General features: G+C 53.6%; 1 protein-coding gene across 5 annotated transcripts; it reads right to left on the bottom strand.

Annotated features, from left to right (window-relative positions):
* Window positions 1-237: 237 nt before the first annotated feature.
* LOC129530145 (PI-PLC X domain-containing protein 1) lies at window positions 238-25,142 on the bottom strand. 5 transcript variants are annotated; one of them, XM_055377269.2, is made up of 8 exons: window positions 25,104-25,142; window positions 20,322-20,521; window positions 17,623-17,770; window positions 12,684-12,820; window positions 10,763-10,891; window positions 10,006-10,161; window positions 8,300-8,483; window positions 238-4,454 (listed from the first exon to the last, which is right to left on the bottom strand). In XM_055377269.2, exons 3-8 carry the CDS (start codon window positions 17,747-17,749, stop codon window positions 4,216-4,218), a joined length of 972 nt encoding a protein of 323 aa, XP_055233244.1. In that variant the 5' UTR covers window positions 17,750-17,770; window positions 20,322-20,521; window positions 25,104-25,142; the 3' UTR covers window positions 238-4,215. The 5 variants fall into 5 exon arrangements, with proteins under 5 accessions (XP_055233244.1, XP_055233247.1, XP_055233249.1 ...); XM_055377272.2 differs by lacking the exon at window positions 25,104-25,142 and adding an exon at window positions 20,959-20,996; XM_055377274.2 differs by lacking the exons at window positions 20,322-20,521; window positions 25,104-25,142 and adding an exon at window positions 18,543-18,564.
* Window positions 25,143-27,560: the final 2,418 nt, after the last annotated feature.

The raw sequence follows: 27,560 nt of genomic DNA, 5'->3' as shown, positions 1-27,560 counted from the left end.
ACTTATTTTTGTATATTTAGTAATTTTTTGTATTTTCACCATGTCGGTCAGGCTGGTCTCGAACTCTTGACCTTGTGATCCGCCCACCTCGGCCTCCCAAAGTGCTGGGATTACAGGCGTGAGCCACCGCACCCGGCCTCCTGAATTAACATTTTCTAAAGATGCCTCCGGCCTGCTATCCTGAAAGCTGCCAGAGGTGTCTTGGCTGCATTGGTGGTAATAAAATTCATACTCATATTTGACTTTAATGATGTTCATTTATTTAAACGATCTGTACGAATTCGGTGATTTTGTGGATACGCTCCTGACAGACAAGGATTCACAGCCGACGGAAGTCAGGGAGGCTCCCTGCAAATTCTTCATCTCCGCGGGGCCTGCCCGAGCCCTGATCCTGCAGAGCCGTGGGGCTGAGGTAGCCGCCGGTTGTGGCCCAGCAATGCGTCTTTCTGGGTGCGGGGCACCTTCATTTCACCGTAGCAACCGGGTACCAAAAGTAGAAGCGGATTTTTGGAAAATGAGTCATTAGGTCCCAAAGAGAACCTGTTGCAACATGGACTCCATAACGTTCTTGAGGATCATCCTGAGAAACTGATGTCTCTCGTTAGACAAAGAAATGCACGATTTGCTTGGGAAAGGGGAGTAAAAATGGTGCTGGCATCCATTGGCTGGCTGGGAACTTGAACCAGCAGCTCCAACAAGCGACATGTAGAAAATCAGGTATAGGCCGGGCGCGGTGGCTCACGCCTGTCATGCCAGAACTTCGGGAGGCCGAGGCGGGAGGATCACCTGAGGTCAGGAGATCGAGACCAGCCTGGCCAACATGGTGAAACCCCGTCTCTGCTAAACACACAAAAATTATCCGGGCGTGGTGGCAGGCACCCGCAATCCCAGCTACTTGGGAGGCTGAGGCAGGAGAATTTGCTGGAACCCGGGAGGTGGAGGTTGCAGTGAGCCAGGATCACACCACTACACTCCAGCCTCGGCAACGAGAGCGAAACTCCGTCTCATAAATAAAAATACAAATACAAAATTAACCAGGCACGGTGGCACGCGCCTGTAATCTCAGCTCCTCGGGAGGCTGAGGCAGGAGAATCACTTGAACTCGGGAGGCAGAGGTTGCAGTGAGCTGAGATCGTGCCATTGCACTCCAGCCTGAACAACAAGAGGGAAAATCCATCTCAAAAAAAAAAAAAAAAAAAGTATTTGCAGGATCTGCGTCTGAAACTAGGACCATTCACGCTTCAGAGGCAGAAAGAAACCTGTGCAGAAAACCTGTGTGCGAGTCTCCCACATGGACTGGGGGCGCCTTCCGTGGGGTGGGGTCTCCCTTGTACCTGTAGGACTTTAATTCACGGAGGTGACCGGGACTAGCACAGAGAGGCCACTGAAAGAAGAAATTACTCCTGACCCTTCCTGAGAGAAGAGGTTGCCACACCACACAGGGCACAAGCAATACCTGTGTTTGGCTCGGGAGGCGGGAATGAACAAGGGAACAGCCCAGGCCACAGCCTTCAAGGGGCTTCCGCAGAACGGGGCAACAGGACTAGGGAACGGCTGAGGATTGACAACTTTTGAACACTTCAGCAGGACTCTGGGCTGGGGGGCTGGCTCTACCGGGCTGGGACCCAGCCAGGAATGATTTACGGCCAGGGAAATACTGGCTTGAGGCCAGGTGCGGTGGCTCACGCCTGTGATCCCAGCACTTTGGGAGGCCAATGCAGATGGATCACCTGAGGTCGGGAGTTCAAGACCAGCCTGGGCAAAATGGTGAAACCCCATCTCTGCTAAAAATACAAAAATTAGCCAGGCGTGGTGGCAGGCGCCTGTAATCCCAGCTACTCGGGAGGCTGAGGCACAAGAATTGCTTGAACCTGGGAGGCAGAGGTTGCAGTGAGCTGAGACTGTGCCACTGCACTCCAGCCTGGGCGACAGAGCAAGACTCCATCTCAAACATAATACTGCTACTACTAATAATAATAATTAGCTGGGCATGGTGGTGTACACCTACTCCTGGTTACTTGGGAAGCTGAGGCAGGAGGATTGCTTCAGCCCAGGCGTTGAAGGTTACAGTGAGCTATGACTGTGCCCCTACTACACACCAGCCTGAGCAACAGAGCCAGACCCCATCTCTACGAAAAAAAAAAAACAATTAGCTGTGGGTGTGGTGGCTGACACCTGAGGTCCTGGCTATGGCAGAGGTTGAGGTGGGAGGATCAGTTGAGCCCAGGAGTTTGAGACCACCCTGGACAACATAGCCAGACCACATCTCTACAAAAAAATAAAATTACCTGGGCATGGTGGTGCCTGCCTGTGATCCTGGCTACTCTGGAAGCTAAGGTGGGAGGATCACTGGAGCCCAGGAATTTGAGACCAGACTGTGCAACGTGGTGAAACCCTGACTCTACCAAAAATACAAAAATTAGCCAGCAGTGGGGGTGTGTCCCTGGAGTCCCAGCTACACGGGAGGCTGAGCTGAGAGGATCGCTTGAGCCCAGGAGGTTGAGGCTGCAGTGAGCTATGACTGTACCACTGCCCTCCAGCCTGGGTGACAGAGTAAGACCCTGTCCCTAAACATAATTTAAAGAAATATCAGCGGCTGGGCACAGTGGCTCATGCCTGTAATCCCAGCACTTTGGGAGGTCGAGGCGGGCGGATCACCTGAAGTCGGAAGTTTGAGACCGGCCTGACCAACGCGGAGAAACCCCATCTCTACTAAAAATACGAAATTAGCCGGGCGTGGTGGCACATGCCTGTCATCCCAGCTACTCGGGAGGCGGAGGCAGGAGAATTGCTTGAACCTGGGAGGCGGAGGTTGCGGTGAGCCGAGATCTCACCGTTGCACTCCAGCCTGGGTGACAGAGTGAGACTCCTTCTCAAAAAAAATATATATATACACATATATATACACACACACACACGTATATATGTATACATGTGTGTATATACACGCATACATGCATACACACATATACATGTATATACACACATACACACATATACATGTATACATACATACATGCATACACACATACATGTATACATACATATATACACATATACACATGTATAAACATATATACATACATATATACACACAGATATATACACATATATACACACACAAACATACACACAGACACATCAACACACACACATATACACACACACACATATATATAGGCTTGGTGTGAGAACTAGCCGAGGGGTTGGCTGACAGGGGAGGCCAGCTCCTAAGTGGGCTGTTACTGGGTTTAGTAATTAGTGAGCTGTGGGTCTCTAATAGTGTCTCCCTGGGTCTCTAAGGGCTCCAGACGCCACAGCAAGGAGAATACAGAAATAAGAAAACATATTATGGGCTGCCATGGTGGTTCTTGACTGTCATCCCAGCACTCTGGGACGCTGAGATGGGAGGATCACTTGAGGCCAAGAGTTCAAGACCAACCTGGCCAACATAGAAAGACCCCATCTTTGTTTTTTTTTTTTTTTTGAGATGGAGTCTCGCTCTGTCGCCCAGGCTGGAGTGCAGTGGTGTGATCTCAGCTCAATGCAACCTCCACCTCCTGGGTTCAAGCGATTCTCCTGCCTCAGCCTCCTGAGTAGCTGGGAGTACAGGCACCCATCACGCACCCAGGTAATTTTTGTGTTTTTAGTAGAGACGGGGTTTCACCACGTTGGTCAGGCTGGTCTCGAACTCCTGACCTCATGATCCACCCACCTTGGCCTCCCAAAGTGCTGGCATGACAGGCGTGAGTCACTGCGCCCGGCTTTTTTTTTTTTTTTTTTTTTTTTTTTTTGAGGTGGAGTCTCGGTCTATCATTCAGACTGGAGTGCAGTGGCACGATGTCAGCTCCACGCAACCTCCACCTCCCGGCTTCAAGCAGTTCTCCTGCCTGAGCCTCCCGAGTAACTGGGACTACAGGCGCCTGCCACACACCCAGCTAAGTTTTGTATTTTTAGTAGAGACGGGGTTTCACCATGTTGGCCAGGCTGGTCTCGAACTCCCGACCTCATGATCCACCCACCTCGGCCTCCCAAAGTGCTGCGAAGACAGGCGAAGTCACCACGCCCAGCCACCCCATCTCTATTTTAAAGAAAAAGAAAACGTATTATCATCGGTCCTATGATCACCAATATTTGGCCCAGACAAAGTCACAATACTTGGAAAGTCGGGGGTGAAACTGCAGCCGCCGCGTCCCGGACTTCAGAAGGGTCCCGTCAGCACCACAGCAGCTTCCGATTGAGCGCGATGACGTCACTGACGAAGCCGTCTGCGCCGACGAAGTCCCCCGCGATGATGTTGGTGCACCGTGAACCCGGCCCCGGGCACTGCTCTCGGACCCACGCGCTCAGCCGCGGAAGGTTGCGCAGCGTCATCTTCTCCAGGGACTCGGACGGGTGCGCCAGAACGTACTGCAGGTTCTCCGTGAGGTTGATGCCGGCCACGAACAACCCTCCTGCAACGGTGAGGGTGGGGAGAGGTTGCACGGTCACGGGCCTCACCCGCCTGTTTCTCCCTCCTAGTCACGTTATTAGAGGTTCGCATCTCGGGAATCAAGAGTTGAAAGCGCCATGTCCAACAAGGAAATTGGGTGAACTTTGCTTATAAAGCGTGGTGGGCTGCAGACAACCCCAAAGATGCTCACGTCGTAACACCGTGTGGGAGACAGAATAATGGCCCCAAAGATGTCCACATCCTAATCCCCACGTGGTACACGGAATAATGGCCCGAAAGATGTTCACATCCTAATCCCCATGGGGTACACGGAATAATGGCCCCAAAGATGTCCACATCCTAATCCCCACGGGGTACACGGAATAATGGCCCGAAAGATGTCCACATCCTAATCCCCACGGGGTACACGGAATAATGGCCCGAAAGATGTCCACATCCTAATCCCCACGTGGTACACGGAATAATGGCCCGAAAGATGTTCACATCCTAATCCCCATGGGGTACACGGAATAATGGCCCCAAAGATGTCCATATCCGAATCCCCATGTGGGAGACAGAATAATGGCCCCAAAGATGTCCACATCCTAATCCCCATGTGGGAGACAGAATAATGGCCCCAAAGATGTCCACATCCTAATCCCCACGGGGTACACGGAATAATGGCCCGAAAGATGTCCACATCCTAATCCCCACGGGGTACACGGAATAATGGCCCCAAAGATGTCCACATCCTAATCCCCACGGGGTACACGGAATAATGGCCCCAAAGATGTCCACATCCTAATCCCCACGGGGTACACGGAATAATGGCCCCAAAGATGTCCACATCCTAATCCCCACGGGGTACACGGAATAATGGCCCCAAAGATGTCCATATCTGAATCCCCATGTGGGAGACAGAATAATGGCCCCAAAGATGTCCACGTCCTAATCCCCATGTGGGAGACAGAATAATGGCCCCAAAGATGTCCACATCCTAATCCCCGTGTGGGAGACAGAATAATGGCCCCAAAGATGTCCACATCCTAATCCCCACGTGGTACACGGAATAATGGCCCGAAAGATGTCCATATCCGAATCCCCACGGGGTACACGGAATAAAGGCCCCAAAGATGTCCATATCCTAATCCCCATGTGGGAGACAGAATAACGGCCCCAAACATGTCCACATTCTTATCCCCCATGTGATAGACAGGAAGAATGCTGTTGTCTTGGGCACTAAGTCTGTGCCATCTCTTATGAGGCTTATAGAGAGGGTTGACGTTGACCAGTGATTCTCAAAGTGGGGTCCCTGCAATAGTTAGAAATGCAAATTTGGGGGCTCCACCTACATCTGCTGAGCCGGAATCTCCTGCAAGCCGTATTTGAAGAAGCTCCCCCAGAGGTAGGTTCCAGTGCCCGTGTTGACCAGCTGGACTGACTCCACGGCCAGAGACGGCAAAGTCAACAGACGTTTATGGCCAAGTTCTCTCAGTGATTTTTAACACGTATTTCTAGGCTGGGCACGGTGGCTCATGCCTGTCATCCCAGCACGTTGAGAGGTTGAGGCCGGTGGATCATCTGAGGTCAGGAGTTCAAGACCAGCCTGACCCACACGCTGAAACCCTTTCTCTAGTAAAAACACATCCAAAAATTAGCTCAGCATGGTGGTGCATGCCTGTAATCCCAGCTACTCGGGAGGCTGAGGCAGGAGAATCGCTTGAACCCAGGAGGTGGAGGTTGCAGTGAGCCGAGATCACGCCATTGCACTCCAGCCTGGGTGACAGAGCAAGACTCTGTCTCAAAAACAAAACAAAACAAACAAAAAAAGGCCGGGTGCAGTGGCTCATGCCTGTAATCCCACCACTTTGGGAGGCCAAGGCGGGCAGATCACCTGAGGTCGGGAGTTCGAGACCAGCCTGACCAACATGGAGAAACCCCATCTCTACTAAAAATAAAAAAAATTAGCTGGGCGTGGTGGGAGGCTGAGGTGGGAGAATTGCTCGAACCCAGGAGGCGAAGGCTGCAGTGAGCCAAGATTGTGCCATTGCACTCTAGCCTGGGCAGCAAGAGCAAAACTCTGTCTCAAAAAACAAACACACAAACAAAAAAATTTTCCGCCTGGCACCGTGGCTCACGCCTGTCATCCCAGCACTTTGGGAGACTGAGACGGGCAGATCACGAGGTCGGGAGTTCGAGACCAGCCTGACCAACATGGTGAAACCCTGTCTCTACTAAAAATACAAAAAAAAATTAGCCGGGCGTGGTGGTGGGTGCCTGTAATCCCAGCTACTCAGGAGGCTGAGGCAGGAGAATGACTTGAACCTGGGAGATGGAGGTTGCAGTGAGCCGAGATCGCGCCACTGCACTCCGACCTGGGCAACAAGAGTGAGACTCCATCTCAAAAAAAAAAAAAGACATTTCTGAAGTCTGTAACCTCGTTCCTGTGTGAGGGCAAGAGACCAAGCTGAAAAAACCTGCTCCTTTGCCCGGCCCGTGACTGGGTTTTATGCTGCCCCCGTGGGAAGCAGCCCTCGCGGCCGTGAAGATCAGCTTGAGAGAACCCAGCCCCAGGCTGCAGGACCGAGACGGCCCCACCTGCCACCGTCCCCGCGGGGAGGACCTTCCTCCCTCCCTCCCTCAGGCTCCTGCCTCCGGAGGACACGGGGCCGTGGCTGCCGACACTGTCTGCACCTCACACCCCCTCGGTGGCTTTTTTACAAAAAATTGTGGTGAAATACACATACAAAAAAGTTACCTTTTTTTTTTTTTTCCGAGATGGAGTCTCGCTCTGTCGCCCAGGCTGGAGTGCAGTGGTGTGATCTCGGCTCACTGCAGCCTCCGCCCCCCGGGTTCAAGCAATTCTCCTGCCTCAGCCTCCCGAGGAGCTGGGATTACAGGCGTGCACACAACCACGCCCAGCTAAATTTTTTTGTATTTTTACTAGAGATGGGGTTTCACCAGACTGGTCGCAAACTCCTGATCTCAAGTAATCCACCTGCCTCGGCCTCCCAAAGTGGTGGGATTACAGGCGTGAGCCACTGCACCGAAATTCACGATTTTAAATTGCACAACTCGGCTGGGAATGGTGGTTCAAGCAGATCGCTTGACCCCAGAAGTTTGATTTTGTCTTGTTTTGTTTTGAGACAGAGTCTCGCTCTGTTGCCCAGGCTGGAGTACACTGGCTCGATCTCGGCCCACTGCAACTTCCACCTTCCTGGTTCAAGCGATTCCCCTGCCTCAGCCTCCTGAGTAGCTGGGATTATAGGCGCACATCACCATGCCTGGCTAATTTTTCTCTTTTTTGATTGTTTTGAGATGGAGTCTTGCTCCTGTCGCCCAGGCTGGAGTGCAGTGGTGCGATCATGGATCACAGCAACCTCCGCCTCCTGGATTCAAGCATTTCTCCTGCCTCAGCCTCCCGAGTAGATGGGATTACAGGTGCCTATTTTTTTTTTTTTTTGAGATGGAGTCTTACTCTGTCGCCCAGGCTGGAGTTCAGTGGCGTGATCTCGGCTCACTGCAAGCTCCGCCTCCCGAGTTCACACCATTCTCCTACCTCAGCCTCCCGAGTAGCTGGGATTACAGGCGCCCGCCACCACGCCCAGCTAATTTTTTGTATTTTTAGTACAGACGGGGTTTCTCCATGTTAGCCAGGATGGTCTCGATCTCCTGACCTCGTGATCCGCCCGCCTCGGCCTCCAGAAGTGCTGGGATTACAGGTACAGGGATTACCACACCCGGCTCATGGATTCCTTTTAAATTGTTTTCACGTAAAAGTGAAGGCAAGTCCATGTGGACCCGGCCTGCCGCAGGGCGTCACGGGAGGCTGTGTGGAATCTACCCCCATGAGGGGTGACCTGGTACCTGGACGGCCGCAGCTCTTCATGGTCTCCAGGTATCGGATGAGGGCCTCGGTCTTCACCCTGTTTCCCCACCAGTAGGGGACTCCTGGCCACAGCTCGTGGTGCCGGCCCAAGGAGCTCTCGTCTTCATAGGAGACGATGACCTGTTGGCCCCGGGACCACAGCTGCCGCAGTGTCGGCACCTCCTGCAAAGGACCAGAGTTAAGGGGTGCAGGGGAGAGAGGAGAGCCGGGGACACGGGGGGCACCTGGGAGAGAGGAGGGCCGGGAAGTCGGGACACCGGCCCAACACGAGTATAAACCAAAAATGAAATTCTGGCCGGGCGCAGTGGCTGACGCCTGTAATCCCAGCACTTTGGGAGTCCGAGGCGGGTGGATCACCTGAGGTCAGGAGTTTGAGACCAGCCCGGGCAACATGGTGAAACCCCATCTCTACTAAAAATACAAAAATTGGCCGGGTGTGGTGGTGCACGCCTGTCATCCCAGCTACTCGGGAGGCTGAGGCAGGAGAATCGTTTGAACCTGGGAGGCAGAGGTTGCGGTGAGCTGAGGTTTCGCTATTGCACTCCAGCCTGGGAGACAGAGCGAGACTCCCTCTCAAATAAATAAATAAATAAAGTATGGCCAGGTGCAGGGGCTCATGCCTGTAATCCCAGTACTTTGGGAGGACACGTTGGGAGGATCACTTGAGGCCAGGAATTCGAGCCTGGGCTGCATAGGGTGACCCTGTCTCTATTTTTATATATTTATTTATTTTTATTTTTTTATTTTTTGAGATGGATCTCGCACTGTCGCCCAGGCTGGAGTGCAGTGGCACGATCTCGGCTCACTGCAACCTCAGCCCCCCGGGTTCACACCATTCTCCTGCCTCAGCCTCCCGAGTAGCTGGGACCACAGGCGCCCGCCACCACGCCCGGCTAATTTTTTGTATTTTGTTTTAGTAGAGATGGGGTTTCAATGTGTTAGCCAGGATGGTCTGGATCTCCTGACCTCATGATCCGCCCGCCTCGGCCTCCCAAAGTGCTGGGATTACAAGCGTGAACCACCACAGCCAGCCTAATTGTTGTATTTTTAGTAGAGACGGGTTTCACCATGTTGGCCAGGTTGGTCTCGATCTCCTGACCTCGTGATCCGCCCGCCTCGGCCTCCCAAAGTCCTGGGATGACAGGCGTGACCCACCGCGTCTGGCACACCCACCACCACACCCAGATAATTTTTGTATTTTTAGTAGAGACGGGGTTTCACCATGTTGGCCAGGATAGTCTCAATCTCTTGACCTCGTGATCCGCCCACCTCGGCCTCCCAAAGTGCTGGGATTACAAGCGTGAACCACCACACCCAGCCTAATTGTTGTATTTTTAGTAGAGACGGGTTTCACCATGTTGGCCAGGTTGGTCTCGATCTCTTGACCTCGTGATCCGCCCGCCTCGACCTCCCAAAGTGCTGGGATGACAGGCGTGAGCCACCGCGCCCGGCTGACGCTGCACACATTTCTAAACCCGTCACGGGAAGCAGATCTCACCAGGAGCCACCCCACCGGGTCAGCCAGGGCCCCCCACACTGCGGGAGAGCAGGCAGCCCCCGTTCGACGGCTTCACCTGCTACAGCAATCATGGCAGCACCCACACCCAGGGCACAGCAAACGGAGTCTGAGGCTGACGATGCCCCTGCCCCGCGAGAGACGTGGGGATACCCTTCCCCTCCTCACCCCACGAGGACACAGCATGTCTCCGAAGATGTTCTTGATACAGGCGACCAGGTACTCGTGCAGGTCCTCGCTCAGCCCCTCGAAGTTTCTGCAGGCCAGGATGACCACCTCGCGCGGGTGCCGCTCCAGCCACTCCGAGATTTCCGTGAGCGTGTCCTGGGGAGGGGGGTGCGGGGCTGAGTCCTGCACGACTCCAACAACACAGGGAAGGCCGGGTGCGGCGGCTCACGCCTGTCATCCCAGCAATTTGGGAGGCCGAGGCGGGTGGATCACCTGAGGTTAGGAGTTTGAGACCAGCCTGGCCAACATGGTGAAACCCCGTCTCTGCTAAAAATAGAAAAACTAGCTGGGTGTGGTGTCAGGCGTCTGTAATCCCAGCTACTTGGGAGGCTGAGGCAGGAGAATTGCCTGAACCCTGGAGGCGGAGGTTGCAGTGAGCTGAGATTGCACCACTGCACTCCAGCCTGGGTGACAGAGCAAGACTCCATCTCCAAAAAAAAGAAAACAAACAAAAAAAAGAAATCTCCGTAACGGATTGCCGGGGTCAGTGTCTCCTGTCTGGTGTATAGGTGACGTCACCATTCCATTAAAGACCGGGCGTTTCCTGTCCAGATCTGCGTGTGGCTGTTTCATCCCCAGGGGAGCTTGGTCACCTCCCACTCTCTCCCTTGCTTCCCACCTCAGCCCGGCCGCACCTGCACCAGCGCCCGGCCGCCTCCCGCTGCCCCCCTTGCTTGCCACCTCAGCCCGGCCGCACCTCCACCAGCGCCGTTGTGTACACCATATGGACAAAGTGCAGGTTCTTCTCTGAGCCCTCCAGCATGTGGGCGATCCGCAGGTCCAGGTACCGCACCCCGGCATCCAGCTGCTCCGTGACGTCCAGCGCCTGTGGACAGAGGCTGCCGTCATGTCTGCCTGGCTGAACGCCGCGTGTGGAGGGCTCAGGAATGGGCTGCGGGGTTGGCCCACCCGCATGTCCTGCTGTCCACTGGGACGTGGATGTCGTAACAACAGCTGTTTGTACGTGCTGGGAGCGCTGCAGCCACGGGGACCTGCATTTGGAAAACCTCATCTCCGGGGACCTGGCCTTTTTTTTTTTTTTTTTTTTTTTTTTGAGACGGAGTCTCGCTCTGTCACCCAGGCTGGAGTGCAGTGGTGCAATCTGGGCTCACTGCAAGCTCCGCCTCCCGGGTTCACGCCATTCTCCTGCCTCAGCCTCCCCAGTGGCTGGGACTGCAGGCACCCACCACCGCGCCCAGCTAATTTTGTTTTGTATTTTTAGTAGAGACGGGGTTTCAACATGTTAGCCAGGACGGTCTCGATCTCGTGACCCTGTGATCCACCCACCTTGGCCTCCCAAAGTGCTGGGATTACAGGTGTGAGCCACCGCGCCCGGCCTCCACTAAAAATTTTAAAAATCAGCCTGGTGTGGTGGTGTACACCTGTAGTCCCAGCTGCCCGGGAGGCTGAGGAAGGAGGATCCTTTGATCCTGGGAGGCCCAGGCTGCAGGAAGCTGAGATCGCACCACTGCACTCCAGCCTGGGTGAGAGAGTGAGACTCCATGTCTAAAGCAATGAATGAATCTGATTATTAGGGAGAAAGGGGCCTGTCTCCCTGTTTCCCAGGGACTAGCAGGTGCCTGACTGCAAACTGCAGACCCGCCTCAGGTCCTAAAGACACGAGAAATGAGTCCTCGTCTGTCTTGAGTGCAGGCATGAAAGGGGTCATCTCGGCCGGGTGTGGTGGCTCACGCCTGTCATCCCAGCACTTTGGGAGGCCGAGGCGGGTGGATCACGAGGTCAGGAGTTCGAGACCATCCTGGCTAACACGGTGAAACCCTGACTCTACTCAAAATACCAAAAATTAGCCGGGCGTGGTGGCGGGAGCCTGTAGTCCCAGCTACTCAGGAGGCTGAGGCAGGAGAATGGCGTGAACCCGGGAGGCGGAGCTTGCAGTGAGCTGAGATGGCACCAACTGCACTCCAGCCTGGGCGGCAGCAGTGAGACTCCGTCTCACAAAAAAAAAAAAGAAAAAAGAAAGAAAAACAAAAGTGTTGTCTCTGCTGGGATGCAACAGGGCGAGACCCTCTCCCTCTGCAGCTCTCCGTGGCGGCCTGCCATGCTCACGGCATTAGCTTTACGCCATTTAATAAAATGCTGGGCCGGGCGCGGTGGCTCACGGCTGTAATCCCAGCACTTTCAGAGGCCGGGGCGGGCAGATCATGAGGTCAGGAGATCAAGACCATCCTGACTAACACGGTAAAACCCCATCTCTACTGAAAATACAAAAAATTAGCCAGGTGTGGTGACAGGTGCCTGTAGTCCCAGCTACTCAGGAGGAGGAGGCAGGAGAATCGCTTGAACCCAGGCAGCGGAGGTTGCAGTGAGCCGAGATCACGCCACTGCACTCCAGCCTTGGCAAGAAGAGTGAGACCCTGTCTCAAAAAATAAATACATAAAAACACTGTTCCCCTCTCTTCCACCTTTGGGGAGGGGGCTCTGGGTGGGCAGCAGGTTTTGTTTTAATCCTGTCTCCGCAGCTGGGATAGGAACCTGCCTCCTGAGCCCACAGGGCACCACTCAAACCCTACCTGGGTCACGGGCCATTTCAGCACCACGGGGCCGTGGGCCCCACCCGGCCGACAGGCCAGGTCAGCAGCACGGGGCACAGACCGTACCTGGGTGACGGACCACTTCAGCACCACAGGGCGCGTGATGCAGGGCAAGGCCTTGTTCAGCAGCTGCAGCAGCTGGGACTCCTCGTGCGAAATGGGGGACTTCTTGTTCAGGCAGTACGTCATCGTGTCGTGGCTCCCTGAGAGCAAAGCACACACGCGGACACGTCACCATGAGTCCGTCCCCGCCACCTGCTGTGAGTCGCTCCAGAGCCCGCCTACAGCACAGGCTGCCGCCTGCCTACGACACAGGCACAGGTATGGCGGGAGGGGTGCACGCTGACCCCCAAAACTCACGTCCACTGGAACCTGGGAACACGACCCGTGTTGAAACAGGGTCTCTGCAGATATCGTTAGGTTGAAATGAGATCATCCTGGAGTAGGGCGGGCCCCCAAATCCAGTGACAGGTGTCCATCTAAGACACAAGAGGAGGAGACAGACACAGAGGAGGTGGCCTCGTGGAGACAGAGGCAGAGACTGGAGTGATGCGGCCACAAGCCCAGGGATGCCTGGAGCCCCCAGGAGCTGGGAGAGGCAGGAAGGATCCCCACTCTAGAGCCTCTAGAAGGAACTGAATACAATTTCAATGACTTGAGTGGTGATCCCCAAAAGAGCTGTTCAAGTCCTAACCCCCCGCCCAGAACCTGTGAATGGGATCCTGTTTGGAAATAGGGTCTTCACACATGCTCTCAAAATGCTCAAGATGAAGTCATCTTGGCTTTGTGCTGGGTCCTAAATGCAATGACAGGTGTCCTTAGGAGACACAGACCCAGAGGAGGAGGCCTCGTGGAGACAGAGGCAGAGACTGGAGTGATGAGGCCACAAGCCCAGGGATGCCTGGAGCCCCCAGGAGCTGGGAGAGGCAGGAAGGATCCTCCCCTAGAGCCTCAGGAGGACGTGTGGTCCTGCCCATATCTTGACTTCAGATTTCTGTATCTAGAACTGGGAGAGAGTAAATTTCTGTTCTTTGCCGCCTCCTGACCTGTGGTCACTTGTTATGGTAACCACAAGAAACACAGACCTTTGTAGAGTTTGACTGATGGCTGACGTTTGCATTTCCTGCCTATGACACGTAGTTGTTATTTCTTAAATATAGATATAAATATATCTATATTTAAAATATATACATTTAAGATATATATAGTATATATATCTATATATAAACATATATACTATATAAACATATATAGTATATATACTATATATAAACATATATAGTATATATACTATATATAAACATATATAGTATATATACTATATATAAACATATATAGTATATATACTATATATAAACATATATAGTATATATACTATATATAAACATATATAGTATATATACTATATATAAACATATATAGTATATATACTATATATAAACATATATAGTATATATACTATATATAAACATATATAGTATATATACTATATATAAACATATATAGTATATATACTATATATAAACATATATAGTATATATACTATATATAAACATATATAGTATATATACTATATATAAACATATATAGTATATATATCTATATATAAACATATATAGTATATATCTATATATAAACATATATAGTATATATCTATATATAAACATATATAGTATATATATCTATATATAAACATATATAGTATATATATCTATATATAAACATATATAGTATATATATCTATATATAAACATATATAGTATATATATCTATATATAAACATATATAGTATATATATCTATATATAAACATATATAGTATATATATCTATATATAAACATATATAGTATATATATCTATATATAAACATATATAGTATATATATCTATATATAAACATATATAGTATATATATCTATATGTTTATATATAGATATATATCTATATATAAACATATATAGTATATATTTACATAAATACATATTTTTTGCATAAATATGTATTTATATAAATATATAAAATATATATTCACATATTATGTGTTTATAAATAAACATACTTATGTATCATATATTTATGTAAATATATAACATATTTTATATTATACATTTACTTATCTATTTTATATATAAATATAAATATACATATGTATATTTATATATAAATATGTACACTTACATATAAATGTGTGTGTGTATATATATATTTGCAGAGATGGGGCCTCACTATGTTGCCCAGGCTGCTCCCAAACTCCTAAACTCAAGTGATCCTCTTGCCTTGGCTTCCCAAAGTGCTGGGATTACAGGCGTGAGCCACCACGCCCGGCCTTCCCCCTTTAAATCCCCTGAGGAACGTGAACCCCCTTTAAATCCCCAGACCCAGAGAGGCATTGGAAAGAAGCCACAGTCACCTGCTCCCCCAATCTTGAGCTAAGGTATTAAGGAAGGAGTCCAGTACTTCTCCTGCTGCCCCGTACCCCCACCTTGCCTAGTTTATAAGACAGGAGAAAGCAAAAGGTTGGAAAGAAACAGAAGTAAGATAAATAGCCAGACAACCCTGGCACCACCACCCGGTCCTGGGAGTTAAAATAATAATAATATCAATCCATAACCTAAACCACTTCTGTTATCGGTAAATGCCAGACACTGTATGAAAAAGCATTACAAAACTTTCTGTTCTGTTGGCTGATGCATGTAGCCCCCAGTCACGTTCCCCACACTTGCTTGATTTATCACGACCCTTTCACGTGGACCCCTTAGAGTTGTAAGCCTTTAAAAAGGCCAAGAATTTATTTTTTAAGGAGCTCGGCTCTTAAGACGTGAGTCTGCCGACGCTCCCGGCCAAAGAAACCTCTCCTTTCTTTAATCCGGTGTCTGAGGAGTTTTGTCTGCGGCTGGTCCTGCTACAGTATCACCCCTGGAAGCTACTTACGAGGTCAACTCTAGACTGACGGATGCCCCACATCTCTACAAATTAACCTAAGACGTCGGGTGCAGTAGCTCATGTCTGCAATGCCAGCACTTTGGGAGGCCAAGGCGGGCGGATTGCCTGAGGTCGGGAGTTCGAGACCAGCCTGACCGACGTGGTGAAACCCCATCTCTGCTAAAAATACAAAAATTTGTCAGGCGTGGTGGCGCGTGCCTGTAATCCCAGCTACTCGGGAGGCTGAGGCAGGAGAATCGCTTGAACCCAGGAGGCAGAGGTTGCGACGAGCTGAGATGGAGTCACTGCACTCCAGCCTGGGCGACAAGAGCAAAACTCCATCTCAAAAAAAAAAAAAGTAACCTCAGGGTGTCACACTGGGGCACCATAACTTATTCCCTACATTGCAAGGAAGAATGCAACCAGTGCTCAATGCCACTTCAGTAACCCACATGAATTCCTGAAAAACAGCTTTCATCATCACCCCCTCTCCTGATGTGCTCTTTCTTTAGAATCTCCCGTCTCCACCTTGTTCTCCACAGCCACTTCCTAAGGCGAGTTGGAGGGTTTCCTGGGCTGCAGTCCTCAAATGTGGCTCAAGGAAACCCCCTACTTATATTAATTTTGTCTAAGTTTCTTTCCTTAGGTTGACAATACGTATCTGTGTGCATGTGTGTGTGTGTCCGTATGCCTATATGTGAGCGTGCATGTGTGTGCCTGTGTTTAAACATGTGTGTACCTGTGTTCCTGTGTGCATGGACATCTGTGTATATGTGTGTGCATGTGTGTGTACGCACGTGTGCACGTGCATGTGTGCCTGTGTACACGTGTGTATATGTGCATTCATGTATGTCCATGTGAATAGGTGCAAATGTGTGTACATGTGTACGTGTGTGCATGCATGTACGTGTGTACACGTGTACACATGCATGTGCATAGACGTGTCTCTGCGTGCATAGGTGCAAATGTTTATGTGTGCATGTGTGTCTATGTGCATGTACATGTGTACACCTGTGTATATCTGCATGTGTCTATATGTGTGCATAGGTGCAAATATATATACATGTGTGCATGTGTGTACATGCGTACACGTGTGCATGTGCATATGTGTACACACCCGCACATGTGCATGCATGTGTGTGTGCATCCATGTGTGTGTGTGAGCCTGTGTGCATGTATACATGAGTGCATTAGTATGTATGTGCCTACGTCCATGTATACATGTGCCTGCATGTGTGTACACCTGTGTGCATGTATGCATCCATGTGCATATGTGTGGGGATGTACATGTGTGCATGTGTGTGTGTGCACGTGCATGTGTGTATGTATGTGTCTGTGTGGGTGCCTGCATGTGTGCCTATGTGCACCTATGTATGTGATATGGCTTGGCTGTGTCCCCACCCAAATCTCATCTTGAATTGTAGCTCCCATAATTCCCATGTGTCATGGGAGGGACCTGGTGGGAGGTCACCGAATCACGGGGCGGGTCTTTCCCATGCTGTTCTCGTGATCGTGAAAAAGTCTCACGAGATCTGATGGTTTTACAAAGGGCAGTTCTCCGGCACGCGCTCTCTTGGCTGCCACCATGTAACAAGTGACTTCGCTCAGCATTCACCTTCTGCTGTGATTGTGAGGCCTCCCCAGCCAGATGGAACTGTGAGTCCATTAAACCTCTTTTATAAAATACCCAGTCTCGGGTATGTCTTTGTTAGTAGCGTGAGAACAGACCAACACGGTATGCACGTGCGTGTGCATATGTGCATGTGTGTGCATATGTGCAGGTGTGTACGTGTACCTATGTGCACATGTGCATGTGTGCATATATGCCTGTGTATGTGTGCACGTGTGCATGTCTGTGTGTGCATGTCTGTGCATGTCCATGACTATGTACATATGTGTATGCACACACGTGTGCACTGTGTGTATGTGTGTGTCCACATCAGTGTGCTTTCTAGGATTTCCCCACACCCAGGATTGCTCCTACAGCCAGCGTCCCCACTGAGGAATGCAGACACGACAGCTCCCGCCCCACCCTACCCTCACCTGGGATACAGGCAACGGACCCCGCCCAACCCCACCCTCACCTGGGATGGAGAGGTGGTGGAGGGGCACATCCCAGAGCCGGGGACACAGTGCCGACATCCAGTCCTCGTTGGCATTTCTGCAGTGCAGCCTCGAGAAGCTGTTGGAAGCGCTCACCTGCCCGCCCATCAGAGGTGAGCCCTGGGCAACCTGAGGAAGGAGAAGAGGAAAAGAGGTTTTTTACGGTGACTTCACGTCAGGAGTTCGAGACCAGCCTGGCCAACTTGACAAAACCCCATCTCTACTAAAAATACAAAAATTAGCTGGGCGTGGTGGTGGGCACCTGTAATCCCAGCTACTCGGGAGGCTGAGGAAGGGGAATCGCTTGAACCCGGGAGGTGGAGGTTGCAGAGAGCCGAGATCCCGCCACTGCACTCCAGGCTGGGCAACAAAAGTGAAACTCCATATCCAAAAAAAAAAAAAAGAGAGAGAGAGAGGAAAAGGGGTCCTTGGAAGCATTTTTTGCAGTTCCAAAAAATGTTTCTTGTCTAGCGTGAAAGCCCTGGCTCTTAGACCCGGCTTGGCAACCTTTAATATGCAAATGCGAGCCCTTAGCTGGTCCAGCCAACAGGGCGATTCCCACCGTTGCCCTCTTGCCCTCGCCCCCACCCGGGCCTGACACCACGGCCGCCCCCACCCGGGCCTGGGCCGCCCCCACCCGGGCCTGACACCACGGCCGCCCCCACCCGGGCCTGGCACCACGGCCGCCCCCACCCGGGCCTGACACCACGGCCGCCCCCACTACCCCCAGGCGTGTGGAACATCATGGCGCCCTACATTTGCATATTACGGAACTGGGGTGGGCGGGCCAGGTTTTTCGCGGGCTACGTGAATGACAGGCCTGGTCAGACCAATCCCCTCAGCGCTATGCAAATGAGTCACGCCTCCTCCAGGCACCGCATAACACGGGCTGGTCTCCTACCTGGGGTTTGGAGCCCCCGTCCCTCTGTCTCAGTCCTGGGGAGCCACTTCTTTCTGCCTTCTCGCCTTGGTTTTTTTTTTTTTTTTTTTTTTGAGACGTAGTTTCGCTCTTGTTGCCCAGGCTGCAGTGAAATGGCGCGATCTCGGCTCACCGCAACCTCCGCGGTGCTGGGATTACAGGCGTGAGCCACTGCCCGGACCTCCCCTCTTTACTATTAAACTCTCCGCTCCTTAAAACCACTCCACGTGTGTCCGTGTCGCCTTATTTAATTCGACTCGAGAGGAAGAACCCGGTGTTCCTCCACTCATCGGAGCCATATCACCACTGCACTACAGCCTGGGCGACAGAGCAAGACTCTGCCTCAAAAAAAAAAAAAAAAAAATATATATATATATATATATACACACACACACATAACAGAATATGTACATATATACATATTATATACATAACATATATACATATTATATACATAACATATATACATATATATAATATATAACATATACATATATTATATATACATATATACATATATAACATATACACATATATAATATATACACATATATAATATATACATATATAACATACATAACATATATACATATATACATAACTATATATACATATATAAGTATATATATATAATATACTGTTGAAAATAAGGGAAGTGACCCTTTCCATAAGGACATTTTAGACAACTTGTAAATTCTTTCTCTGCCTCTGAAGTGTATATAACTTTTTTGGTTGGTCTTTTTTTTTTTTTGACACAGAGTTTCGCTCTCGTTGCCCAGGCTGGAGAGCAATGGCGCGATCTCGGCTCAGTGCAACCTCCGCCTCCCAGGTTCAAGCAATTCTCCTGCCTCAGCCTCCAGAGTGGCTGGGATTACAGGCGCCCGCCACCACACCTGGCTAATTTTTGTATTTTTGGTAGAGACGGGGTTTCATTATGTTGGTCAGGCTAGTCTTGAACTCCTGACCTCAGGTGATCCGCCCGCCTCGGCCTCCCAAAGTGCTGGGATGACAGGCGTGAGCCACGGTGCCCAGCTGTATGTACGATTTTTTTTTTTTTTTTTTTTAAAGACAGAGTTTCACTCTTGTTACCCAGGCTGGAGTGCAATGATGCAATCTCGGCTCACTGCAACCTCCGCCTCCCAGGTTCAAGCAATTCTCCTGCCTCAGCCTCCTGAGTAGCTGGGATTACAGGCGTCCGCCACCACGCCCGGCAATGTATGTAAGATTTTTAATCATTTAGATTAAAACTGATTAGATGAAAATCATTAGATCTAATTGATTTAATCAAATCAATTAGAATTGTTGATCTTGAGCCCAGAAATCAGCCTGTTGACAGTTTCACATCTGAGGACGGTTTCCTGGTGGACCTGAGGCCTCCTCTTAGAAATGAGACCTGGAGGGGCCGGGCACGGTGGCTCACGCCTGTAATCCCATCACTTTGGGAGGCTGAGGTGGGTGGATCACCTGAGGTCAGGGGTTCGAGACCAGCATGGCCAACATGGTGAAACCCCATTTCTACTAAAAGTACAAAAAGTAGCCGGCCGTGGTGGCGCACGCCTGTAATCCCACTGAGTCACGAGAATCGTTTGAACCCGGGAGGCGGGGGCTGTAGTGAGCCACGATCACACCATTGCACTCCAGCCTGGGTGACAAAGTGAGACTCTGTCTCAAGAAAAAAGAAATGGGACAGAGAGGAAGGGAAGAAGCCCCGGCCTCCTGGAGAAGAGACAAACTTCAGCTGACTGCAAACTGCAAACCCACCTTGAGTCCCACACGCAGGAGTTCGGAATTCGAATTGTTGGTCTTGAGCCCAGAATGAAAGGCCTGGTCTCCCTGGGCCGCAAGAAAGGAAGAGATCCTCTCGGTCTGCAGCTCCTGGCGGCTGCCCGCGTTGGCTTCACAAGGTTCTGTAGTAATCCTGCTGCCTTCTCTTCCACACTGAGGCCAGGCTTCCCAGGTGGCTGCAGATTTTGTTCTTATTTACATCTTCCCAAAAGCCCTTCCTCCCAGACCCTAAGCCAACACCAGCTACATGAACTCAGATCTTCCCTGCTGCCCGGACTGGGAAGGAGGGAGGGAGGGTCCCGGGAGCCCGCTGGGCCCAGGAGGAGGAGCCCATTCTTTATCAGCCCGGGGGATGTCAGCTCAGCCTCTTTCTCCAAGAGAAGCAACCACACCTGTACCGCGGCCCCGGGTCCCCAGGAGGGAGCTGGCCCCTTCTCTGCAGCCAGCTGGAAAAGGCCCAGGACGGCTTCCCCTCCCCCTGCACGGCCCCCCTCCCCCAGCACGGCCCCCCTCCGCCTGCACGGCCCCCCTCCCCCTGCACGGCCCCACTCCGCCTGCACGGCCTCCGCTGCCCCCTGCACGTACCCCCCTCCGCCTGCACGGCCTCCCTCACCCCTGCACGGCCTCCCTTCCCCCTGCACGGCCTCCGCTGCCCCCTGCACGGCCTCCCCTCCGCCTGCACGGCCTCCCCTCCCCGTGCACGGCTTCCCCTCCCCCTGCACGGCTTCCCCTCCGCCTGCACGGTTGTGCAGTGATCCGCCTGGAGCATCCCAGCAGGGCCGCTGTGAGCCTCCGGATGCCCAGGGCCCCGGGGCCGCGGGGTGGAGGGGAGGTTAAAATGCAGGTCTGGGCGGGGCCCGCTGGCTCACGCCTGTAATTCCAGCACTTCAACACTTTGGGAGGCCAAGGCGGGCGGATCACCTGAGGTCAGGAGTTCGAAACCAGCCTGGCCAACATGGCGAAACCCCATCACTAGTAAAAATACAAAAATCATTTAGCCGTGCTGGCGCGCGCCTGTAATCCCAGCTACTCGGGAGGCTGAGGCAGGAGAATCGCTTGAACCCGGGAGGCGGAGGTTGCAGTGAGCCGAGATCGCGCCATTGCACTGCAGCCTTGGTGACAGAGTGAGACTCCCGTTCAAAAACAAAAAACCTTCATCTCCACATCCTCTTATCTTAATGCAGATATTCCTTTCTACTAATAACTCTTTTTTTTTTCTTTTTTTTTTTTTTTTTCAGAGACAGGGTCTTGCTCTGTTGTGCAGACTGGTGTGCAGTGCCATGATCTCAGCTTACTGCAGCCTCCGCCTCCTGGATTCAAGCTATTCGCCTGCCTCAGCCTCCAGCACAGCTGGGATTTCAAGCACTTGCCACCATTCCCAGCTAATTTTTTGTATTTTTGGTAGCAACGGGGTCTCACCATGTTGGCCAGGCTGGTCTCGAACTCCTGACTTCAGGTGATCCGCCCGCCTTGGCTTCCCAAAGTGCTGGGATGACAGGCGTGAGCCACCGTGCCAGGCCTAATAATAACTCTTTCAACCAATTGTGAGTCAGAAAATTTTAAAATCTACCTTATGACCTGGAAGCCCGCCTCACCACCAATGGAGCTGTCCCACCTTCACAGATTGAACCTGTCAGGCCTCTGAGCCGAAGCTCAGCCATTATCACCCCTGTGACTTGCACGTATACGTCCAGGTGGCCTGCAGGAGCCAAGAAGTCTGGAGCAGCCAAGGAAAAACCACAGAGAAGTAAAACAGCCAGTTCCTGCCTTAACTGGTTAACTAAAATTACAACATTTTACTATCGTGACTTCTCCCTGCCCTACCTTAGCCGATCAATCGACTTTGTGCCCTCCATCCTCTGGACAATGAGTCTTATGATCTGTGCACCATGCACCTTGCAATCCCTCCTCTGCTGACAATAGATAACCACCTTTTGCTGTAATTTTCCATTACCTACCCAACTCCTATTGAGCCACCCCTTCCCCATCTCCCTTCGCTGACTCTCTCTTCGGACTCAGCACACTTGCACCCAACTGAATGAACAGCTTTATCGCTCACACAAAGCCTGTTCGGGGGTCTCTTCGCACCGACGCGCTTGACAGAACCAAGGTTCATCTTACACGTATGGATTCATCTCTGACGTTTCCTTAAAATGCATAATACCGAGGTGTCCTCCAACCACCTAGGGCACAGGTTGTCAGGACCTCCTGAGGCTCGGTCACAGGCGCGTCCTCAACCTTAGCAAAACACACTTTTTTTTTTTTTTTGAGACGGAGTCTCGCTCTGTCGCCCAGGCTGGAGTGCAGTGGTGCGATCTCGGCTCACTGCAACCTCCGCTTCCCGGGTTCGAGCAATTCTCCTATCTCAGCCTCCCAAGTAGCTGGGACTACAGGCGCCTGCCACCACACCCAGGTAATTTCTGTATTTTTAGTAGAGACAGGGTTTCACCTTGTTGGTCAGGCTGGTCTTGAACTCCTGACGTCAGGTGATCCGCCCACCTTGGCCTCCCAAAGTGCTGGGATGACAGGCGTGAGCCACCGTGCCCGGCCAGCAAAACACACTTTCTAAATGTCTTGAGACCTGTCTCAGATACTTTTCGGTTCAGAAGACTCGAGGAAATCAGTGTCTCCTAGGACAGGCTGGACCCAAAGCTGTACAGTCACATCCTCTGTGTCATGACGGATTCCATCCATTCCGGCTACTGTCATACTCCCTCCCTCCCATCACAGTCCCTTCCCCCATCACAGTCCCTCCCCTCCTGTCACCTTCATCATATCCCAGGTCCCATGACCACTGAGGGGTGTCCCCTCCTGTCCCCACGTTCCCCGACCCCTCCCCTCACATCCCAGGTCCTCTGACCACTGAGGGGTGTCCACTCCTGTCCCCACACCTGTCCCCATGTCCTCCTGAGCCCTCCATCACATCCCAGGTCCCCTGACCACTGAGGGGTGCCCCCTCCTAGCCCCACACCTGTCCCCACGTTCCCCCTGACCCCTCCCCTCACATCCCAGGTCCCCTGACCACTGAGGGGCGTCCCCTCCTGTCCCCACACCTGTCCCCACGTCCCCCTGACCCCTCCATCACATCCCAGGTCCCCTAACCACTGAGGGGCACCCCCTCCTGTCCCCACATTCCCCGAACCCTCCCCTCACATCCCAGGTCCCCTGACCACTGAGGGGTGTCCCCTCCTGTCCCCATGTTCCCCAACCCCTCCCCTCACATCCCAGGTCCCCTGACCACTGAGGGGTGTCCACTCCTGTCCCCACACCTGTCCCCACATCCCCCTGACCCCTCCATCACATCCCAGGTCCCCTGACCACTGAGGGGTGTCCCCTCGTGTTCCCACACCTGTCCCCACGTCCCCCTGGCCCCTCCATCACATCCCAGGTCCCCTGACCACTGAGAGGCGCCCCCTCCTGTCCACACGTTCCCTGACCCCTCCCCTCACATCCCAAGTCCCCTGACCACTGAGGGGTGTCCCCTCCTGTCCCCACACCTGTCCCCACGTTCCCCTGACCCCTCCCCTCACATCCCAAGTCCCCTGACCACTGAGGGGTGTCCCCTCCTGTCCCCACACCTGTCCCCATGTCCCCCTGACCCCTCCATCACATCCCAGGTCCCCTGACCACTGAGGGGTGTCCCCTCCTGTCCCCACACCTGTCCCCACACCTGTCCCCACATCCCCCTGACCCCTCCATCACATCCCAGGTCCCCTGACCACTGAGGGGTGTCCCCTCCTGTCCCCACACCTGTCCCCATGTCCTCCTGACCCCTCCATCACATCCCAGGTCCCCTGACCACTGAGGGGCACCCCCTCCTGTCCCCATATTCCCCGACCCCTCCCCTCACATCCCAGGTCCCCTGACCACTGAGGGGTGTCCCCTCCTGTCCCCACGTCCCCTGACCCTTCCCCTCACATCCCAGGTCCCCTGACCACTAAGGGGTGCCCCCTCCTGTCCCCACGTCCCCTGACCCCTTCCCCACACATGACAAAGTGGAGCAGGAAGGAGCCCCAGGGGCGGCCCCCACTCCCAGCCACCTCTGCCATCTCGTCCGGACGGCACAGCGGAGTGGGGTCTGGAGGCCGTCCCACGGAGCACTGACCCTTCCTGGGGGAGGTCCTCTCCACCCTGGCCTTCACAGTCGCGACGGGACAGCGCAGATGACGGACGGACGGAGACGCCCGGTGACCCGCCAGGCCGGGTGAGACACCTACACCTTCCCGCCCGCTGAGTCCTCGGGAGACTCACGTCCCAGAGGCGTGAGTGGCCGTGACCCGCACATTCAACGCACTGGGTGAACAGTTGCTGGGTGAATCAACGGAAGGACAGGGGTGCTCAGATCCCAGCATTGCCAGTGTCCCAACATCCCCACCGTCCCAGCTGTCCCGACCCGTCCCCACGCAGGCCCCCGCGGCAGGGTGAGGACGTCCAACCGGCCAAGCAAGTCGTGGTCCCCAGGCTCATTTCATAACCGTCCTGGGCTGTTCCCACACTGGCTCCGCGGCTCTGACCCGGCAGAGAATTCAGGGCCTGCAACGGGTGCAGGCCGCCTGTGGCTGCCGACGTCCAGGCCACAGATCCCAGGCGACCCTCCCCCTGAACCCCCTGCCCGTGCCCCCAGCTAAGGGTCCCGGGAGGAGGAGGAGGAGACTCAATGACAGGTTCCTGATTCCCAGCCCGCAACAGGCACAGACGGCACCCGCCACGTCCCCCGTAGGGGACTTGCCATCAGGAGAACGGGGTAGACACACTCACCTTCCAGCCACTGGAATCCCAGAGCTCCTGGCAGCTCCCGCCGGGTCTCTGCGGGACACTCTTCCTAAAACACACCCAGGCCGCTGCAATTGGCTGGCGCGGACACTCCTGCCACCAGGAGGAGGGACAGCCCGCCCCCGCCACGGATCTGTCCCCACCGCAGGAGCGGAACCGGCTGGGCTGGAAACACCGCCCTGAACTCCCACGGGGACCCCACTGCCCAGGGTCAGGGGAGGGGCCGGGGTCCCCACAGACCAGGACTGGGGACCGGAAGATCCCTACCAGGGGACCCCACGGTGTGTCCCAACAAGGTGTCCCCGGGGTCCCCCGGTCAGGGGCTCAGAGACAGCAAGGACGTCCCAGAGGTGTGTGCCCACGGGTTCTCTGTGGTCAGAGGGGCCCTTGCAGGGGACATTGAGGTGTGTGACTGACGGGCCCCACTCGGGCCACTGGCCGTGGCTGCGGTGGGTCTCCCAGAGCCCCCAGGATGGGGTGAACAGGTGCTTTCATCTGGGCCTTGGGGTCAAGGCATGGGACTGGCAGTCCCAAGCCTGCAGGCTCTGAGCGCCTTGGCCAGCAAACCCACTGGGTTCTTCCCCCTGCAGGTTCCGACCTCTCCCGCCCCGCGTGGCCCAAACCCTGGGCAGCCCGTGCCGCCTCCGTCGGTGGAAGTGGGTCCTCCCAGCGCAGCCCACGCCTGCAATCTCTCCCCCTGAGCCAACCTGGAGCTAACCAGGAGCCCAGGTCAGGGGTCTGTCCAGGGCCCCGTTCCTGCCTCCTCCTGGCTGCTTCCGGTCCACTCCGCAGGTGCTCCCCACGCGCCCCGCTGTCTCCCACCCCGGGCTGGACGCGAGGACAGGGCCAGTGTGGGCCTCAGACAGTGCACAGAACATTTGGGGGCCGCAGTGGACGGCTCAAAGGGCTGCCTTGGGATCCCATGTTCCCGGGTGGAATTCTCCCGCGTAGCCACGGCTGGGGCTTCTCTCCCTGCACCCCATTTCTGTCCCGGCTCCCTGTTTCCTCCATCACCCCAGCTGTGGGGTACCTTGAGGGCGGCTGCTGTCCTGGCGCAGGGACATCTGGTCGGCCGACAAGCCACAGGCCACCGGCCTCTCTGCCTCTTTCCATCCTCACTCAGGCCCCGTCTCACCTCCCCACACTCCGCCCTCCTCCCTGCTCCTCCTCCTCCTCCTTCCTCCCCCTGCTCCTTCTCCATCCTCTCCCTCCTTCTTCCTCTCCATTGAGACTCCCCCTCTCTGCCCAAAGCCCCCTGTGGCTTCCTCTTGGCCCATCTGTTTCCTCCCTTCCCCCTCTTTCCTCCCTCCCCCTCCTCCCTCCTCCCTTCACTGAGGCCCTGCAGGGACACCAGCCTCCTGTTTCCCGCCTCCTTCCACAGCCCTGGGAGAGTCTATAAAATGACCTGTGCCCTGGTGTGGCACGGGAGCAGGAAGCGGCTTCCACGCCTCCTCCCACAGTCACGGGGCCCGGCCCTTCCTCCCGCTGTGCCCCAGAGTCATGAGGACCAGAGGTCACCGGGCCCGGCCCTTCCTCTGTGTCCTGGTGTGATGTGGACCGTGGTCACCGGGCCCGGCCCTTCCTCTGTGTCCTGGTGTGATGTGGACCGTGGTCACCGGGCCCGGCCCTTCCTCTGTGTCCTGGTGTGATGTGGACCGTGGTCATGAGGTCTGGCCCTTCCTCCCGCTGTGCCCCACTGTCATGAGGACCAGACGTCACAGTGCCCGGCCCTTCCTCCCATGTCCTGGTGTGATGTGGACCCATAGTCTCAACGCCTGGCCCTTCCTCCCATGTCCTGGTGTGATGTGGACCCATAGTCTCGGGGCCCAGCCCTTCCTCCCTCTGTGTCCTGGGCGGCCAGGTGTGGGCTGGACACGAGGTGAAGACATCACATGGGCTGAGGGACGTGTCGTCCGTGCCTCGGTGCTGCCTGTTTTCTGCAAGCCGAGGGTTGTGAAGGGTGCTTGAGTGAAGTGGGCCAAGTGTGAGCCCCTGTAAATGGCTGCGACTTCCCTGTTGACCGTGCGCTTGTGTCCGACAAGGGGTGTTTGCGAACCCCTCCCAAGGCCGGGCACGGAAGCCCTTGGTCCAGCTGCTTCCTGGAATGGAAAACCCTCTTCTGCACTAGAAAATCCCATGACCCCGCGTTCGAGTTTCGAATATTTAGCGTGGGGAGCACCCCTCCAATGGCTAGGAGAGACACCAGGCGGAGATAAAGGTTTGATTATTTACGAGTCCTGCATCCACGGCCGGCCTGCAGGCCCCACCCAGGCGGAGGTAAGGATTTGATTATTTACGGGTCCTGGGTCCTGCAGGCCCCACCCACACTGGGTGGTGAGGAATGCAGCAGAGAGGGACCCTGGGCCAGCACCTTTATTGAGTCCAACGTATTATCCCACCCTGTTTCCAGCTCGCAGTTGTCACGGGTGGTTGAGAGCCAGC

The sequence above is a fragment of the Gorilla gorilla genome, chromosome Y, assembly GCF_029281585.2.
Source record: "Gorilla gorilla gorilla isolate KB3781 chromosome Y, NHGRI_mGorGor1-v2.1_pri, whole genome shotgun sequence".
Classification (NCBI taxonomy): Eukaryota; Metazoa; Chordata; class Mammalia; order Primates; family Hominidae; genus Gorilla; species Gorilla gorilla.
Note: the sequence above shows the minus strand (reverse complement) of the source record. Positions and strands in the feature narration are given on the sequence as shown.

What these genes read in the sequence shown, in the direction of transcription:
- LOC129530145 (XM_055377269.2), bottom strand. Translation starts at nt 17,749, where the DNA reads ATGGGCGGGCAGGTGAGCGCTTCCAACAGCTTCTCGAGGCTGCACTGC. An exon ending in CCACCACCTCTCCATCCCAG is followed by an intron (nt 12,821 to 17,622) that starts GTGAGGGTGGGG and finishes CTTTGCTCTCAG; the next exon opens with GGAGCCACGACACGATGACG. An exon ending in GAAGAGCTGCGGCCGTCCAG is followed by an intron (nt 4,455 to 8,299) that starts GTACCAGGTCAC and finishes TCACCGTTGCAG; the next exon opens with GAGGGTTGTTCGTGGCCGGC.